The sequence below is a fragment of the Rhodnius prolixus genome, unplaced genomic scaffold, assembly GCF_049639745.1.
Source record: "Rhodnius prolixus isolate KJV_2025 unplaced genomic scaffold, Rpr scaffold_3, whole genome shotgun sequence".
Lineage (NCBI taxonomy): Eukaryota > Metazoa > Arthropoda > Insecta > Hemiptera > Reduviidae > Rhodnius > Rhodnius prolixus.
In genome coordinates, this window is record NW_027411603.1 from 28,153,708 (window position 1) to 28,172,064 (window position 18,357).

An 18,357-nucleotide genomic window follows, 5' to 3' on the forward strand; every position below is an offset into this window, starting at 1 on the left:
AAAAGAGGTTGGTTGCTTAGAGGTACAAAATATCAATACGATAATACACCCAACCAACGAAAAGCGATACAAAAAAATAAGAACTGACTGTTATTTTACGTTAATAATGTAGTATTAAGTTATGTTTTTAATGTGACTATTGTCTTTAAAAAAAAATTGATTTCGAGCGTGTACATTGAATATTTGTAAATTACCCAAAGAAAAACAAAAATTGACTCGATTGTAATACACTTGCACCAGTTATTGCAATTACTTCTATCGATATCTTTCGATCTGTGCTCGTTCGGTTGCTCTTAGCAACGAATATACAACATGTACCATGTAGTTAGTGCTTACCTGCTAGAATCCGTGCACTTGCACTAAAAAGAGCGATGCCTAATTTGGGTTTAGCGGCAGTAACGTTTTTTAATTATTATTACTATTGTATGCTTACTGTGATAACATCTGTGCTATACTTGTACAAACTATTTCACCTGCCGTATCCTGTCGGTCATGTTGCTTCTGAAGTGCTAATATTTATTTTTTTGTGTAGCGTTCAGTTTATGAGACTTTATTTATGCCGAAAAGGCAATCTTACAGATACGTGGCCTCCGATGCTGGTTTCACTTCTATTGGAAATACCTTCTTTATTAGGTGTATTATATTTCCTTTTATGGCAAACCTATGTACTGAGGATAGAAGTCATTGCAGTATATGTTGAAATTGTTTTTGAAACTTTATGTTTTACGTTAAGTTTGTTACATTTTATAACGTTACTTTATTATAAAGGATAATGAAGGTAAGAGAATCAATAACACTTTCTTATAAAAGTTTTTGTTTTTATAAATAATTATTTTAAGAAACTTAAAGGAACGTCATGTACTATTAAAAACCAAAAAATTATATTACAATAACTTGAAGATAACACAGGAATAAAAATTTAAAACATTTACTTGGGATATAAAACCAGGTTTATCAATATTCTAAACTTTTGAAGCACCTGATGATTGTTGTAAACGGTTACGAATCGCTTTCAACCGTTGCGTGCAGTAAATTCGGAGAAAAATTGCTCCGAAAACTATCAGGATACCAATTATGCCTAATAATGATACGGAATGCTCGTATATCAGGCAAGACAGCAAGATCGCAAGTGCCTAGAAAATAAGAAGTAAATTATTTCAAACACGATTAAAACATTAATAAAACTAGGATTAAAGTAATTGAAATAAAATTTATTTTTGCCTTGTTTGTCAGACTCCTTTGTAGAAAACAACATGAATTTGTCACAAAGAATTGTAAAAAAATTGCTATAAAAGTATTGATTCAAAAAAATTATTAAAGATAGATTTTATATTATTATAGAGATAATAACTTTTAGCTCAATTTTGTAATAATCGTTTTTAATATTAGACTTAAAGTTTGTATTATTTGTCAATTATAATGTTAAGTAATTAAGCTTCCAAAGTATAACAAAATATGACTTATAAAACCATATTAGTGTTCATCTCAAAATCTGCTTACTTCTTTAAGATTTTTATCTCAGGAAAAAAAAAAAATTCTTACAAAATGAAAATAATTAAATGGACAAAAACTAAATATTTCAAAACTTAATGACCCTTCCATTAAATTTCTAAAATATCGATGAGAAATAATTCTGTAACTAATATAATTTTAAAAGAATAAGTAAATGAACAAAAATGATATAGTATTTACCTGTCTCACTGTCATAATTATAACAAAAACTACTGGCCCAAAACAGGATATGGTGAAAAATATAAATAACTGGCCAACACATGAACTAACTGATATAAGCAGGCAATCCAAAGTGAATTTCGGAAACTGAAACAAACAAATTTTATTTCAAAACAGTCCAAAAGTATCATAATTTTTAAATAAGGCCTATGTAAATATTAAGGTTGTAGAGAGTATATAGGCACTGCAGCCTGAAACCTCCTTTTGTATATCTATTTTAAATTGTAAATAAACTTTTTCAAAAATTCAAAATTCAAATAAGGCCTGATTAAAAAAATTATAAATTAACTTTTAAAGGTAAAAATCAAATGAGAGCTCTAAATCACTTAATAAAAAAAAAAGTGTATATTTACTAAATTTTTTGTATAAATATTTTGAATCAGAAAGAATTTTTCATTAAGTTCTTAGACAAAAAAAAAATAAAGCTTTGGCTTGACCAAACGAAATTGTTATCTCTAAATGAAAAAGTTTTAGCCTTTAGATGCACTAAAATATCGCACCGCTTTAATTTCTATTTAACAAAACTGTCATTTCCTTTAAGAATTACACAATATCAAGGAGTCTCCCTCCTCCTGTGATTCGTTGAAGTGATTTCAATAAATAAACTCGAATTATAAAAATAAAATGAAGTGAGAAGATTCATGATATTTCTCTTCAATACATACTACTTCTCTTTTTCGGTAAGGACTCATGTAGGGATACAGCCTTAAACCACATACCAGAAGAATAGAGAAAAGACTCTTGTCTATAATGGGAAGGTAGGTTTAAATTCACCAAACAAACGAAAATGAGAGTTGATTTGAGTCAGCAAGTGTAGTGTGAAACGGTAACCTAAGTGAAGCCGAAATCTTTACTCTTCTATCTCTCCCAAAACTAACCTCTACACCAAATTGATTTATCTACGGATGACGGAAAAAAGTTCAAAACTGGCCAGGGATACAATAATCATGTGAGCTATGCCGGATAAAATTAATGAAGATAAAAAAGTAGGATAATGCTTTAAGGCTCCGTGAGACAAACTTTCTTCAGAATTTGCTTTGAGTTATTTAAAGTAGAGGAATTAAAATATGCAGAATTAAACATGAGTCGCAAAAACAACAAAGAAGTAAAGATATTTTCGAAGAATATATCGTCTCATTTGTTACTATTGTTAGGATTATATTTCGTTACATGATAGAAGAAGAATGAATCTTCCGAAAATATTGAAAATTCTTTACACCATTCACTACTTCAAACCTAAACGCTACTGAGTGTGGATTTATATAACTAATATACAAAAAATTCTTAATTCTTTGGCATTCGTGGCAGACGGAACGGTCAGAAGTAAAAAGTTTGAGAAAATTGAAAAGAGCTCCAGAACTTAAAAGCATTCTTAACCCAGGCAGTTCAGTTAAGTTTCAAGAACAGGGTAGTTACCTTCTAAACTTTGTTTAAAGTGGAACAATTTTCCTTCTTAGTTTTATTTTTTGTGTTATATCATTCCTGGGAGTACCATTTCTCCTCGGATCTTCCTGCAGGTTTTCCCAGACTAACAGCCAAACTCAAATGATACTCCAACAATCAAACAATATACTGCAACTACTTGAGTTTAGATGTCCTCAAGCAAACTCAAGCTTGTCAACAAACAAGTTAAATTTTATGCATTGTAAACCTAAGAGAGTTAACAGATTGGTCGCATGGATTTTACTTTTACTAAGCCTCTACCAATTCAATTTTTCACACCTCTATCAGCCTCAAGATGTATCCTCTCATTGTTGAATCACAACAGCGATGTTACTATACTAAACACAAACCAACTATACTTGAATCCAGTGACTTTCCTAAAGAATTAAAAGTTATTCACTGAACTAAGTCCTACTCAAAGCTCCTACGGGACTTTATAGCTACCACAACGAAGGTGAGAAAGTCAGATGTGATCTAGAGTCACTTTGCAGCTGAGCAGTCTGGTTGTGTTGGTAAGACTGGAAAGATGTCAATATCACTGAATCTGTAGCAAGTTTACTTTCCCTACAAAACATGTTAATATTTATTAATTAAGTTTAAATTATTCAATAAGTGCAAAAATTTGTAACTTATGTAACAGTATAATCTAATCAAAAATATTTATGAGAAAAGAATTAGTGCCATAGATTTGTGCCTTATTATACGTTTCATCCAAATTCAATTTATTTCTCAAATTATGGTTGACCACAAGTTTATATTTGAGGCAAATAATACTATAACATCCTGCCTACTTTTTAATTACTCATATATTAATATCTCAACTTTATATTTGCGTTAATTATAAATAATAAATAAAATTTTAGTTCAATTCTACGGTTGATTTTCTTAACAACCTCTTGCAGTTTTAAATAAAATATTTTTGGAAGGACAACTCAAAAAGTTACGAGAAAGTGAGCATAGTAAAAACAGTTGTTTATAACAATTTATTATGTACTTACACTTAAATATTTGTTTTAATTAATCCTTAATAATACAGATAAAAATATGTTTGAGCTTACCGTTGCCATGAAAGACAATGATTTAGCAAATGCGTCTTGTTGAAATAATGAGACTGCAGTAAATATACAAGAAAACATATTTACACCACACATCATCTGAATTGGTTTCATCTTGTACTGAACAAACAGAGAACTCTGCCAATTCGCAGTGAAACTGTCAAAGGTAATATAAGCTGCTAGGAGAAACAATCCTGATAAAGTAGTTACAGTAGAATCTAAAAATAAAATAGAAATAAAAATGTAAACATATAATTGAAAAAGATTTTCCACATTCTTTATTCAGAGAAAAATTTGCATAGGGTAGCGAAATATTTAAACATTAAAAGAGAGGTAAATACAAAGAAAGTCTCGGAGCCTTTTCAGTATCCACAATCCAAAATTAGTTTCGTCCCACCATATTACATAATTAGCAGCCCTTCAAGATTTTTAACGTTAGGTAACCTCCGAGATATGTTAAATGTTACATCTTTCATTTATTTTCTTCCCTCCACCATTTAGTAATATATTTTTCATATTTGGACAAGGTTCGATATAACAGTAAAATGGTGATTATTGTTTTGTTGAGAAAATTTTACTGCATTATTGTGGAGAGAATTTTAACAATTTACAAACACAACAGGATAAAATATTATACACGATCAAATCTTATTGTAAATGATCTCTTGATGTGCATAATTAATCTACAAAATTGGGACGGTTATTAATTAGATGGAACACAAATAAACCAAAAAAAAATACCTTTATTTGGTGCACTAGATAACATGAAACATGTCATGCCAACAGATATTAAGATGGCAGTTACATACTCGTAATATTCATATTTCTGTCGGTTAACTATTTTTCCCATGATCATAACAGGTATAAGTTTGGAAGCTTTAGCTAATACCTGTAATTAATTAGAACATTTGAAAAATAAAACATTTTTTATTGAATAAAGTGTTAGGTACAGCACTACGAAAAAAAAAATTAAAGGGTAACCTCCTCACTTAGCAGGCTGTCTGGATGTTTTCTGTACATTTTAGTTACCTTCAAGAATAAATACAGAGTAGGATACATTTTCGTACAAATTTAAATAAACTATTAATCACGAATTTCTCCCTTATTCCATAAACCTTAATAGACTTTTATGCTTAAGAACCACATTTAAAGGCACTGTACTAATGATGCAACTTCAGTCTCATCTATTACACCATTCGTAATAAAATAATGAATTACCTCCTAATATCCTTGGACTTTATCATCTTCATGTCCTCATTATCTTCAAGTTCTCATATATCAACTGCGAATTTTATTTCAATTTTACTTTTTAAACATTGGTCTATTTAAGACATTAAGAGGACAATGTTACAATGAAGAAGGAAATTCCTTATGCATCATACATTCTCCTTTTTTTAAAAAACAAAGTACGTTATAATCTTTAAAGATGTTTTTATGAGGAAGAAACCCTTAAAATTTGTTTTCTGAATAAATAAAATCTTTACATTAAAATGGCATATCCGTTTGGTTGTTTGGATACAGAAACTTACTGTCGGGTTTCATTGAGGCACTTAATTTAAATATCACATTCGAAATTTCTGCTAAACACACTCCATGGACACACAGTCAGGCTTACATTCACATAGACTAGTTTGTCTAAGGTACTTTTGTAAATAAGTGATTTCAAAACGGATATATCCAGTGAATATCAGAAATTTTACACGATCACATTGCTTCCAATTTCGCTAGCAGTAAATGAAAACGACAAATTTCTCCTCGTTTATGGGGTCTAATCTTCCTGCCATTAAAGGTTCAAATCCACAACAAATCGTACTTATGTAGATCAACAACTTTAATTGTAAAATTTTTTCAGAAATTTATTTTAAAGGGTTATTTACATAAATTGTACAGTCCTATCTTGTGTACACTGTTTAGGATATATCTATATATAATTCTGAGGTTAAATAAAATTGCTGCTCAACAGAAATGGTTCACGTTTTTGAGATTTTTTAAGAAACAGATTAAACCTCTCCTTTTCGCACACAAAATATGTATTGACGATGAAATATTAAGTTGGAAAGTCAATGAAAGTGAAAGAAAAAAAAAGCAAAGAGATGTTAATTCCTTAAATCGAAAACTGTTGTTTGAAAAACAGTTTCTGAGAAACTATTGTTAACATTATGCTACTAGTATTCGAATGCTAATATGAATAATTTAGTAATTGAAAAATCCAATAACTACATTTATGAAGTAACCATGGTGCAATTACCATTTAAATCATAAAAATTACGTTAACAAAATGATAAAAATAAGCATTTGATTGATGAAATAAATAAGAAATTGAATTACCTGCGTGGGAAAGCTAACGAACTTCAGAGCTTCATACTGACACCAAGAACTCATAATATTAGAAAAAGAGCAATAAACATATTTATAAAGAGGCATAGTATGCCTTGGTTGTTTAGTTGACATAATGTACGCTCCTGATAAAGAAAATGCTAGTATTCTATTAACAAATACTAGAAATTGGGAATCTTTGAAATGACCAGTTTCACCAGAAGAATTACTATATTCCTGTAACAATAAGAACATATTTGATTATTGAATGAATAAATAATATATTTTGCGTTTGTAATTATACGAACACAAAAATAAAAATAAAGTAAAATTGAGATTTCAAACTTGGCGCCTATATAACTACTGTTTAGTACAGATTATAAAGGAAAATATATTTATATGTTTCGGAAAATTAAATAAAACAACCTTAGCTACAGGGAGTAATAACAAAATATGATATTCCTCTTGTGTTTATGCGTTAAACAGCCAAGACAACTTATATTGTAATTAACAATATTTGCTTTATGATGGTAACGACTTTTACTATGATGCAGAAGCTTTTCATGCACTTAATTGAACTGACTTGGAAGAGTTAAACACAAAATTGATAAGTAAAAGGAAGTTGTAATCTCTTCTCTAAGGCGTCTTTCAATCATAACTTCAGCACTTTGGTCAGAAGACTTAATATATAAACACCAGAAATCTTTCAGGCAAATAGATAAATAAATAGAAATAAATGCTTTCTACGAGCAGCAAGGAAAGTTCAAAAAACAAATTATTACTGGCACAGATAAGAGGATTTATTTTTAAATATGAACCACTCGTTTAAGTCAGATATTTAATTTCCATATTAGATATTTAGCCTTCACAAGTAATGTTAACCCGTTAATTGGAATTATTTTTTAAAAAATAGGTTTTTTTATATTTAGCAGCAAACTCTTAGTCGTGCGCAGATTCTCAGCCGCCTGATCACCTTAATGAAGACCCTTGTTGTAGTTTAAAACCTTTCTTAGTGATCACACACAGAGTCACAGAGTAATCACTTTTAAAAAAAAAGTCGCGATAATCAGGAAATTCATGAGCATGTGATGAAGATAAAAAGCTGGTAAGAGCTCAAGGAGGACTGTCAGCAATCAATGAGCACCGAACAGCATAATTGAAGTTACCAACTTTGACAGAACATCAGTAAAAGTTTCTTCTTCAAATGAGTCTCCTTATTGCCACCAATATTTACCAGATGACACATTAAGAATCATTTTGTGACTGTTTAAAGTCTGGAAACGTTATTGGGGCTCATTTGAGTAGAAGACTCTTCTCTATTGTTGCTCTCGAAATAGGCAAACTCAGATCGTGAGGTACAGTGCTGAATGAGTTCAAAATACTAGTAGTTCTCGGTGAGCTGAAAATCAGCTTTTTTCTGAGGACAATTTGTTCACTTGTACTCCAAAATCATTCCAAGGAACTGAGATATCTTACAGCGGTTTAAAAGTCGCTTTCAAGCACCCCTAGAACCACAACAAAACATCTTAAATTCGTTTGTAACTTTCCCTGTGAACGCGCGACTTTTCTCCTATTAACTTCCTGCCTCTATATGGAGTGTGTATTGAATAATCATAGTGCTAACGTATAAGCTTGCATACATTGCAAAATTTTTTCTTTCTTCCAATCTTAGCACTATTCTCGCGAACGGAGGGTGTTAAAAAATTAATGTATCGTTTAGAAAATGTCAGGGACACTATTTTTTAAACTAAAAGAACAATCAATTCAGGAATTAAGGTCAAATTATGTTTCGTACTTCCAACATAAACACTTTCTCTACAAGGGAAGAATTAATTTTTAGTTATGGTTTCATTTCTCTTCCTAAGCCCTCAGAAAAAAAAGTAGAAAAATTGAACATGGTAAGTGATTAGAAAAAACATAAATAAAAAAGAAAAATAGGATTATTGAATCAATTCTAAAATAATCAAGGTTTTGCCATTTTTTTATACAATATATAATATACGCTAAAATGTTTTTCTTAACAACGAAACTTAAAAGTTACCTTTCCGGTAAGGGAAAAAATCCTTTTATGATTCTTATTACAGAAAATAAGCTCTTAACTTCTAAAAAATAATTTTTTTGATTTTTGAGAATTTATTACGAAGACAATGTCTAATTCTTACTAAATATGAAATTTATTGATTCTTTCATAACTTGTGAAGTATTTTGTTTAAGGAAAAGTTTTTATTTCAGGTTCGTTAATCAGGCACCATTTAATAGGTAATTCCTAAATACATCCTAAAAAGGAAAACACAATATGGATTCCCCAATAGGTCTTTTCAGCTGTCCAACAATAAAACTTACTTGCGTAATGACTTTTTCTTGCAAAATACCCCACGTAAGATAAGAGCCTTGAAGGCCAATAAGACAAAATGTTAGGAGCAGTAAATCTTGTTTCAGAGTGGCAGTATTAACTGGAGAAGACGGTACACTATCAGGATGACCAGATTCTCGACCGACCACACAAGCTTCTACAATTTGCGATAGGCATCCTCCGCCTTAAAAAAAAAATGTATGCAAACAAACATTTGAAACTAATATATCAGTTAAGATAATTCTTCTGTTTAAAAGCTAACAAAGCCAAATAAGTTTTTTTTTTTTTTTTACTTTATACTAACCAGATCTTTCAAGAAACTTGCTGATTCTTACATACTTTATTATCACGAAACCAGGGATAAAAATCGTGCAATAACCGATGAGATTGAGCAACAGCCTATATACCCACGATGAGCGGAATGAATCTTCTTCGACTCCTTTGATCTGATTGTTTTGCAGAACTGAAGTAATTCCATATAGTACCAACACAGTAACGAAAATGACAAAACTACAAAACAAAAATGGAACTTACTATCACATAACAAAAATTCAATTATAAAAGAAAACTGCATCATTCCTTCAAGTTCTATCATACTGTTAATTCTAGATTTAAGCTAAATGACTAAATATTCTACATTACTTACCAAATAACAATTTGTGGTCCATTATAAGCCATTTGAAAATTGCATATATAATGTGTTATTATTAGTGTCCTGAAAGTTGTAAACTCAATTAATTAAACAATTTTTTAGAAATATGAGTGCCACAGATTCCATCATGAAGTAAATATCAAAATACAAAACACCACAGTTACAACCAGACAGGAGTAAGGTATCAAAGTTTCAGGTTCAGTTATGGCATGCTATAGCTAGCGCCTACTATTGTAATCTAACATTCGATTTGGAAAATATCGTTACGACTGGATCTCCTGATTTAAAACTGTCTGACCAAATTATATTGCTATAATGGAAATATAAATATATTTAACTGCTTTCTTTAGTCAATTTTCCATTAAATAAATCAATAAATTATGCTTCAGAAAATACATTTTAAATGTATTTAACTAAACTAAAAATGATAGGTTCCATAAAAAAACTGATTCCCGCAATATCAATAAAAGAAATTATTTTAGCAATAAATAGAAAACGTAAAATGATCTATTTTAAATGCACGGCAACTTTAGTCTTGATATTATTAACTTAAAGATATCAACTGATAACTGATAGTAATAATAACGGACAAAATTTTTGTGTCCGTGTATAAACAGTTGTACTATGTACTCAAGTATTTATCACTTAACTTATCCAAAACTCCATTTATTACAAAAAAGAATGTAAAAGATCACCCTCAACATTATTACATAAATAACCAATATCTCAAGAAAAAGTTGATATTTGTCAATAACAGTTTCTCAAATTGTTATAACAATTATACGTAATTGACACAGAAACGGCGTTGTCTTAAAATAGAGTGAAAATGCAAGTAAAGCTTTTTACCTTGCAAGTCGAAACTAGATAAACATCAGAAAAATGGAAAAGATTGCAAAATAAATCCTACTTTTTTGCAGAAAATATTATTTCTTATTTAAGATAAATATTAATTTTATTTCTTTTAATAGTCAAAATTTTCAGTTAGTAAATACTGATGACCGATTAACGATAAATCAAACATTAAATATAAAAACAATTAAAATAATTTCAAAATGAACTGAATTAGACACAAAAAGTATAGTCTCTTACCCTACACTCCAAAAAATATCCACCAACTATTCTTTTGAAAACTGTTTTTGAATGAGGTACCGGCCTTTTTTAAGTAAATACAAATGACCTCACTCCTCAAGATCTGACACGTACCCTAGCTTCAGGCAAAAATAAAAGGACGGACTAGGCTAGAGCCTCAAAAAAATTATATTTTAATTTCTAGCTACCCGAATTAAGTGATAATAAAATTTGAAACGGTTGAACAACTCTAGATAAAAAGTTCTATCATAGAACAGCAGGATAAAATTTTGCCGACCTACTTAGGGGAAATTTCAAGTAATGTAACTTATCAACAGGTTTAATGACTTTACCTCCATAACTTTTTATCAGAACGACGGCCATCATTGCACAAAATAAAAACTCAAGACTTATCAGGGTTAAAGTGGTGGGATACCAATAATTTTCGTACTTTTAAACTAAATAATTCCTAAAATAAGTTAAAAACTAAAATTCAACTCACCTATCTGAGTGTTACTTCAAGAGAAATTTCACCTAATAATGAAAAACAAAATTAGTCTGAAAAGATCATTTTTGCTCTTGATTTTATTTAAATTTATAGAAAATTGTAGGTAGTAAGTTGGTTTTTTCAGAAGTTCGAAACAATTACAAAAAAACGTTTTTCCAGATTCAAGATTAAAATTGTTAAAAACACATATAAATAAATAAAGTTTAAATCACATATATTTATTTTTTGAACTGAAACCATATCTACAATACAAAGGCCTTAATATAAATATATATATTTATATATAAAACAAAGGTACCAGTTTTAGTATAAAAATTTAATTTGAAAATACTGCATTCAAAATTAAAAGAGTCAACTTTACTTTAATGGAGTTATTTATTTCGCTAAATTTACTTTCATCTAGAATCTAGATACTCACAAGAAATAAAACAAATATGGTTAGAAATTTAAAAAATAATTGAAATTAACACATTTAAACCAATTCTGGAAAATCTAAATCTTCGTAGGATATTAATCCATCATCTTCATTACGGTGCATTTCTCCAGTAATTTCTTTTTGCTGGTCTAAGCTAGCCAGTTCAGTAAATACATCTTTCCTTTCAGATAATTCAGGAAGATTTGGCGAAGGTGGTGGATTGCTCAATTCTGAAGGACTTTCTTTATTCTTAGATCTTTTCAAATGTTTACCTTTTCGTTTCTTCCTAGTCTTATCCATTGTTTTCCGAATATTTTTAGTTTGTTCTAAATCTTTTTCAAATATTGCCTTAAGTTTATCTTCAGAAAGATCCTTATCAGTACGTACAAGAAATATGAACACTCCACCGGATGTACGCTTCCTTGCTCCATTTGCGATGAGCATACCGCCTAATTTTTCTATTACTCTGGTTTTTTCATATAATTGTATTGCTTTATCTTTACCTAGGACAATTACTATCCTTAAAATTAATTCTTGATTACACTCTTGAAGTTTTTTTGTAATATCTTCTGCTACTTCCTCAATGGCGCTATCCTCATTTACTTCGAGTAGATCAAGATTTCTTGTTAATTTCTTCAAATCTTCCCTTGGTTCTTGTGCACATTTTCTTCTTTTAGGTAATTTTCTTTTTTTTGTCTGGAAATTTGAATTAGGTTTGTAACTGGTCTTAAAAGGCAACGGATAATTTTCGACGTTCCTGTGATCATCAAAAGCGCTTTTATCGTCCATCCCAACCTGATTCAGAAAATCTGTTAGATCGCCATCGGGGTCTTTATTCCAAATGTTGTACTTACTTTTCGCGGGTGCTGATAGTTTTAATCTCTTTGAATGATTATCGTCAGCATCAGTTTCTGAATCACTATCCAAAAGTCCAGGAGGCTGCACTTGACTGCTACTAGTAACTTCTTCATCCATAGCAGGATTCTCGTCTCCATTATTGCAAACAGGTTCAAAGTGCAAAAGTGGCCTTTCTAATGGTATATATGGGTTGATATCGCCTTCTTCACTGGAATCACTAAGTTCCCCTTCCTCCAATTGCATATCCATCAGGCAATCTTTAATTAAATTGCTACATCAATTAGAAATACTTAATTCATACCTAATATTTAATGAAGTAAATCAGCAGAAGATTTCTATGAAAAGCTAGTATGACCTTAAAAATTACTAAGTTAACAAAAAATGCAAGTTTGTAATAGTCACTAGTTGTATATGACTATATATAGTTATAGTCAAGTTAAATCACTTACTTATAAACTTCTATAATTTTTTACTAAAACATTTATACCGTAAAACTTAGTGCTAACTTTGATACTACAGGAAGGTTATAAAGATCCAGGTTTCTACATGATAAATTAAACAATCTGAATTTTCAGAGCAGTTTCAATATTTCCAATACTGGTAATATTTCTCATTTCAGCTGACTTTTGAAATGTAAAAATAATTTTTACTGTTTACGTAATAAACACATAATAATTAAATCTATGAATTCATAAAAAGAAGTATTTTTTATAATAATCTTACATTGTTTTCAAAACGAAATTTTTAAACTTTTAAGTTGATTTATGAGCACTACATCTAAAAACCAGTTTGACATTTATGTTATTCATGTGCATTGGAGTTTTTTCGTTAGTAATTTTTATTTCACCCAAAAAACTTTGTGTTTTCTAATAAATCAATTTTACTCTTCGGGCAATTAAAAAACGTAAAAATCCCATACAAAAGTAGAAGTCACTTATGAAATTTGTAAAATTCTTCTTTGATAGTTTTCCAATGTTGGAATTGAGATTGACTGTTTCTTTTTGAGTCGTACTTTTTACTGCAAAAATGTTGATTGATCCAAATAAAGTTTCCCCTATTCACCTACATAAGTTTCCAAATAAATCTAAATACAGTTCCTCTAGTGAATTAATTCATTTTAGGATAAAGAGAATCAAGGAGAAGAAACAGATTTTTAAACTTTCAGGCTGGGCATTTTACCATAAATTTACCGCATTTTTGCGACATTTCCGTAATAACTTAGAAAACACAGAGCTCCCTAAGTTAGTCCAAATATTGTGTACACTTCCAATGTTTTCATATTCACTACCATTTCCTATTCTATTTTACGGTGAAGAGGTGGTTCAGAAAGCTTTCGAGCTTCTTCTGTTATCAGCATGTCTCGGAGCTTTTGTACATGTCTAACTTCATTAAAATGCTTCTCTCTACATTGTCACGTCTGCCTCCTAGTTCATGCCCTACTTCTTAGTCTGCTGCCGCTTGCCACTGGATGATTTGAGCAGAAAGTTCTATCCTACTTACTTTTTGAATACTGGAACGATATCGCAGTCACAGGCATCTTCGTGCTCTTCACATCAGGCCGTCTTTAACTCTTCTAATAGTAGATACCCAGTAGCTGCACCCGATTTTGGAACATCCAAGAAACTATTCCACCGTTCCGCTTCCTATCTTCAGTTTATATACAATATTTCCTCTTTTTCAATCGCTACCTCCTCACCTTTCTGCGCTCTGCTTGAATCAGCTGAACTGGTAGATTCGTCATTCTTATTATGGACCCCGCAGTTCCCTTTAGCAATTCTTAAATACTGCTTCAACCTTTCCGTAAGTGTTTCTCACCACGATTTTCCAATCTTCCATTGCATTTTATACATGTTTTATCTTTTCCTTCATAAAATATCGAAACTTCTTTACAACTCTTTGTTACTATTTCGTAACAAACTCTTTTGATATTTCTTTGCTCTTTGTACTACCTCATATTTTACTGGGCACATGAGCAGTAAACAATGTTTACATGACCCGTTTTTATTTTTTACCTCACCATCTTGTTCTCTTAAATCCGTTACTGAATTTAATTTTCTCACACTGAATATAATCATTATGAAATTCGCAAATGCCTTCTACAAATGTTTTAAACTTTTTCGGTTTTAGTATGTTCATTTCCATTTTATTAAAAATTATTTCAGTACTGTTTCTCTGATTTATAATTTTAAGACATTTATTTTCTCTTAAACTTACTTATTTTTTTATCTTCTAGGAAAAATCAGTTGTTTTCTTCGTAACGCTGAGTTTATTACTAATTAAAAGACGCTTTACTCTAAAGGCGACGCGTCACAAGAAGCAAATTATTCGGACCACGCTCAAGAACTTAGGCCAGAACTTCATTCTCCGTGACACATTTGTTGCAGTGGGATCCTACTCTAACTAAATTCTAAAATCTAAAATAAGTAGTTGAAAGCATTCTTAATAACTAAAATCACTAAGGATTTGAGAAATCGGATTTAGTTTTTTTTGCATGGCAGAAAGATATTTTTATCTTAAAAAAATACAATATATTATTATTTATTATTTAAACAAATTATCATGTAATTGAGAACTTTTTCTGGAATAAATACATATTTAGTCTTGTTCATAGAAATCCATAAATCTCAAGAAACTGTATTCACTAGCTTTTTACAACTGAAAATCATCCTCCTGAAAAAAAACAACAAAAAATTCATTTATTAGTCAGCAATTATTAGATAAATAATTTAAAATGTTATTTAAAGAAATCTTAGAGTATTTTTTGTTTTTTATAAATATTATTTAACATCGGTTATTATTTGTTCAAACGGTGGTATCTAGGGCCACATTAGATGAATGAATGAATGATGAATGACTTGAATGAACATTCTTTCTCCCTTATATATAAAAGTTTGTAAACAAAATTGAACTTAATTACATGTAATTCTATTATTGAGAAAACTCATTCTATAATTATATAGTTGTTATGCGATTTTACACTTTTTTATATATATATATTGATATTTTGCGGCGCCATGGTAGCCGAGCGGTTAAGAGGCGAGGCCTGCAAAGCTAATATGCATTGTGGTACTGGATTCGATTCTTGGTCTTAGGCCTTGGATTTTATTTAAAGGTTAATAAAAGAAATTACAGTAAAGTAAGTTTGCTAGTCTTCTCCGTCCACACCTTAATTGGTAGTAGGACGTAAAGTCCGCCTGAAAAATAGGCAATTACCTTACTTTCTTACTGATATTTGATTTAATATATATAGATCTGAGTTATAAAGGGATTTCATGGATTTTAACTCTATACTTGAAAAAAAAGTAAATTATATATTTACATATATACTTACATATAGACAAATACAACATATATATTTATGTATAATATATATTTAGAAAAATACAATACATTTTTTTGTATTTATGATATTTAAATGAACAAAGTAGTTCTCGAATAACAGCCCAACCCAACTTGTTACAGCAATGTATATAAAATAAATATGTAAGTAATTTAAAAAAAGGCTTACCATATCATTGTACGATAAAATATGTTTTCTTATTTTAGAAGTATCTACCCAAGTAATGAAATCTTCCAAATGCCTGTAAAAGTAAGAAAGAGAAAAAAAAAATCACTGCAGATTTTAACTAAACATTAGAATAAGACATTCAAATATTTAATACTAGAAGATTCAATTTTTACTAAAAAAATATTATACAAAATCATGTTCATTCAATCGTCAGTTGAAATTTATAAGTAATTCTATATATTATTTTATACTACATAAAATATAACACAAATTTATAGTTGAACTCTTAGCTAAACTTAGAAATAATGCCGACGAACATTTACACAAGGAGTGCTTACGAATTTCCGAAAAGAAGCCAATTTATCTTTCTAAGACTTTCTAAAATAGGGGTTTTAATTAGGCAGCGATGCATCTTATAAAAGCTAGTGAAGGTAATTTATTTATTTTTTTAATTGAGAATATAAACGTGTGATAAACAAGATATCATTTCTTTAGAGAATAAAAGATGAGATTAAAAACCTGGTTACTAAGAATGCTGGATCTTTGACAAGTTCTGGCCCAACTCTGACGTGCCCTTGTTCTATAAATTTAGTAGCTACTTTGATTGAGTTGATCATCTTGCAGCGAACCATCATAACTGGCAGCCTTCGTCGACAAAAAGATTCCGCATTTACAAATCTACAGTTGGACAAGTCCCACTTTGTGTCAATTAGACCAGTTATATACCTGCAAGGGTAAATGAGTAAAATGTAAAGAAGAAATAATGCAAAAAGCTTAAATTTATAGGGGAGGAGAAATACAAGGACATCCAATGCGATCAAAAAAGTATTTAACCGTGCAGTCTGACAGTGATACCTTTTTTTCGGAAAAACCTTGGTCAACTCATCTAAATAGAGATCAGTAACCATAGTGCAATTTGAATGGAATTTAATTCAAGAATAATTAGCTAGTCATTCTTTACGATGAATCGAGCAAGAATGTAAAGCATTTAATTTGTAACTTAAATTAGCACATTACATTCCAACTTGTTTAATATTAATACTAACAGTTTTTCAAGTAACTGCGCGCTTTGTTCACTTCTAAAAGTATCATTAGATTCTAGAGCCTTAATTTTAAGTGCAACTTCTCTAATTTCTCGTGCTAACTTATTGTACCTGTGGAACAAAAATAGAATTAGTGCTTAAACGTACAAAATTATGTTTCTATAGTTTAGTAGAGCATTTCAAGATCTAGGGTATCAAAGCAAAGTTTTGAAACGCAGGTTGCAACAATTTCCAAATAAATTACCAAGATATTTCAAGAATTAATTTCTTCAGTATTTTCAGAACTACATTTGATTAGAAATATAAAAAAGATATTTTAAATAGTTGTACCTGTATTTTGAGATGTAAAAAAAATTATCATTATATATAAAAAATATAATTTGTTGTATAATATGTAACAAATTTTGAGAAATCGTAGATCGCAGCATTAAACCAAGTATTTCAAAGTCTAAATAGTCGAAGTTTCATATCAAATTATTTGAAATAGATTCTGGCAGTAGGAAGCTGATCAGTTACGACTTCCAAAACTATTTTGATTCTGTCTCAATTTGTGGTCAATTTACACAAATTTGTGCTTATTGGCATTAATATCAATATTTCAAAGCATTCATTCTCTCATAAGCTTATCAACGAAGACGTCTGTAAGCTGAGCAAAATCTAACCCCCGTCTAGGAAAGCTTTGTTGTTGTTTTTTTTTTATAAACAAACAAGTTTTTAGGTGAAGTTGATAATTAACATCTCAAAAATGTCTGAATGAAGAAAAAGATAATATAGTGAATAAGTAAATTTGGTAATCCCTAGAGGACCATGTAGAACTGAACTTCCAGGACAAGAAAAAAAAAAAAGAAATTAACTTTAAATAATCTAGATTTATCAATAAATAGATGGAAATAATTCCATCTTTTGCATGGTTCCAATGTTTATTCTACTTAATTGCCAAATTTGAACTCAATTATGTTTCACTTTTAAAATTGGATAATTTTAAAGGAAACTTTGGCCCCTTGATCGAATTTCACGCAACACAGAAGATAGTTTTTAGAATGTTCTAACTCAGTTCTTAAGAAGAGAACTGAAAATCTTAATTATACAATTTAAATAAATAATGTATCAAATACTTTGTGTAATCTTCTCTTTTCTGAATCCAGTATTTCTTCAAAATCTTAACTTCTTTTAAATTGTTGTCTACTTCCCAATTGATAAAGTCGACTTTTTTTAGTAACTTCCTTTCATGGTATTTCAGTTTCCGAACCATTGGAAAAAAAACAACACTTTACTCTGAGACAAAAGAGGTCTACCGCATGTCACAATGTATTTTTACTAGAAGGTTGCAATGTAATAAACAAAATCAAACGAACATCGATTCCGAAGAAGCTTTTTTAACATCGATATTTTAAATTTTCTTTCATG

General features: G+C 29.8%; 3 protein-coding genes across 3 annotated transcripts; all 3 read right to left on the reverse strand.

The window, feature by feature from the left end:
- Positions 1-791: 791 nt before the first annotated feature.
- On the reverse strand, positions 792-9,766 carry sll (adenosine 3'-phospho 5'-phosphosulfate transporter 1). The gene is made up of 8 exons (XM_074124306.1): positions 9,545-9,766; positions 9,203-9,408; positions 8,889-9,082; positions 6,558-6,782; positions 4,971-5,118; positions 4,233-4,447; positions 1,693-1,818; positions 792-1,133 (listed from the first exon to the last, which is right to left on the reverse strand). The coding sequence occupies exons 1-8, from the start codon at positions 9,574-9,576 to the stop codon at positions 963-965; spliced, it is 1,317 nt and encodes a 438-aa protein (XP_073980407.1). The 5' UTR covers positions 9,577-9,766; the 3' UTR covers positions 792-962.
- Positions 9,767-11,323: 1,557 nt separating this feature from the next.
- On the reverse strand, positions 11,324-13,004 carry LOC141452319 (uncharacterized). The gene is made up of 2 exons (XM_074124334.1): positions 12,849-13,004; positions 11,324-12,656 (listed from the first exon to the last, which is right to left on the reverse strand). The coding sequence occupies exon 2, from the start codon at positions 12,646-12,648 to the stop codon at positions 11,599-11,601; it is 1,050 nt and encodes a 349-aa protein (XP_073980435.1). The 5' UTR covers positions 12,649-12,656; positions 12,849-13,004; the 3' UTR covers positions 11,324-11,598.
- Positions 13,005-14,632: 1,628 nt separating this feature from the next.
- LOC141452337 (U3 small nucleolar ribonucleoprotein protein IMP3) lies at positions 14,633-18,301 on the reverse strand. Its single transcript, XM_074124372.1, has 5 exons — positions 18,066-18,301; positions 16,954-17,061; positions 16,427-16,633; positions 15,908-15,980; positions 14,633-15,069 (listed from the first exon to the last, which is right to left on the reverse strand). Exons 1-5 carry the CDS (start codon positions 18,200-18,202, stop codon positions 15,049-15,051), a joined length of 546 nt encoding a protein of 181 aa, XP_073980473.1. The 5' UTR covers positions 18,203-18,301; the 3' UTR covers positions 14,633-15,048.
- Between the last annotated feature and the right edge of the window lie 56 nt (positions 18,302-18,357).